This window comes from Trichechus manatus, unplaced genomic scaffold, assembly GCF_000243295.1.
Source record: "Trichechus manatus latirostris isolate Lorelei unplaced genomic scaffold, TriManLat1.0 scaffold00151, whole genome shotgun sequence".
NCBI lineage: Eukaryota > Metazoa > Chordata > Mammalia > Sirenia > Trichechidae > Trichechus > Trichechus manatus.
The window spans coordinates 70,110-71,397 of NW_004444087.1; the positions used below are offsets into that span (position 1 = coordinate 70,110).

General features: G+C 35.1%; 1 protein-coding gene across 3 annotated transcripts in view; it reads left to right on the forward strand.

Moving 5' to 3' along the window:
* The window catches only part of LOC101340586 (cytochrome P450 3A12-like), a 36,649-nt gene that overhangs the window by 22,383 nt on the left and 12,978 nt on the right, over window positions 1-1,288 (forward strand). For 2 of the 3 annotated variants that reach the window (XM_023740235.1, XM_012558253.1), the window contains exon 8: window positions 477-608. In XM_023740235.1, coding sequence (XP_023596003.1) covers window positions 477-608 — 132 coding nt within the window. Of the gene's footprint in view, window positions 1-476; window positions 621-1,288 lie in introns of all 3 variants that reach the window. The other variant, XM_012558254.1, reaches the window with a different exon arrangement.

The window sequence follows — 1,288 nt, forward strand, 5'->3', positions numbered from 1 at the left end:
TTTTTGATTCATCTCAAAATAATTTCTAATTTCCCTCTTCATTTCTTCCATGAATGATTATTTAGCAATGTGTTCCCTAATTTCTACATGTTTGTGAATTTCCTAATTTTCCCTCTTTTGTTGATTTGTAATTTCATTGCATACTTCGCATTTTTTTCACTATTATTTCTAGAATAGCAAGATTAATTAAAGAAGAAAACTATGGTCTGGGTTACTCAAAGAGACTCTTGTCCAATTCGTAAAAGACAAAGAGCTGAGGATAGTTAATCATGTTCGTTTGGTCAGTGCAATGATGAGGAAGGTGTCACTGTTCTCAGCCACTGGCCTGGAAGCCCACTTAAGGGTCATAGAGGAAATGGCTCCTGATTGAGAACCCTGGTCACTTTTATTCTTCTGATTGGTAGAGCAAGTTATAAATGTTCCATAAAAATGTGCAATTTCACTAAGATTTCTTTGTTCCCTCATGTTTCCTACAGCACTCTTTCCATTCCTTACTTCAGTTTGTGAAGCATTAAGTATTTCTCTTTTTCCAAGAGCTGCTACTAATTTTGTCAAAAAATCTGTACAAAGAATGAAAGAAAGCCGCCTTAAAGATAATCAAAAGGTAAGTTCTGGCGAAGGTTATATGAATGTGTTCATATTCATTTTGAAGATTTATTGAACTGTGTAAATATGATTTGTGTATTTTCTGCATTTTAAAAAAAGGTATGTGGAGAACTGTAGGGTTTAGAGTAAGAGAATTTTTACATTTCAGGGAATGAAAAATATGAAGACTGGGGAAGGAGTTAATGAATGAGTTACAGATAAGGGTTTAAAATTTAATAATTGTCATGTGTTTATATGTTACTGTATAAATATTGCAGAGGTAAAAAAAATACCATTTCCTTTCTCTTCAATGTATCATCAACTGATAAAAACTACTGTTGAAATATTGATTTACTGGAATTATAATTTCTCCATGTCTTGGTTTATAAACAATCATTTCAGTTCCAAGCCTCAAGTTCTACTTATTATCCAGTGGAAGGCACCTCATGTTAACTAGTGAAATATCACCCATGTTAAATTTCAGCCCTCTCATAGTCTGAAGAGGGCAGGGGTCTTCTCTGGGCATTAAGGCTGGAAGATGGCTGACATAGCTTTTCCTTCAAGGGCCAGACAGAATAAGAATGCAGGCAAGGGAAGCAGGTCGGTGTACCCCAGAGCATCACTGATGATTTTGTAGAGTTTTGAGAAGGTGGGGTATTGAAAGATTCTCACAGAAAGCAGGAGAAGAGTTCTGGAAATGTTA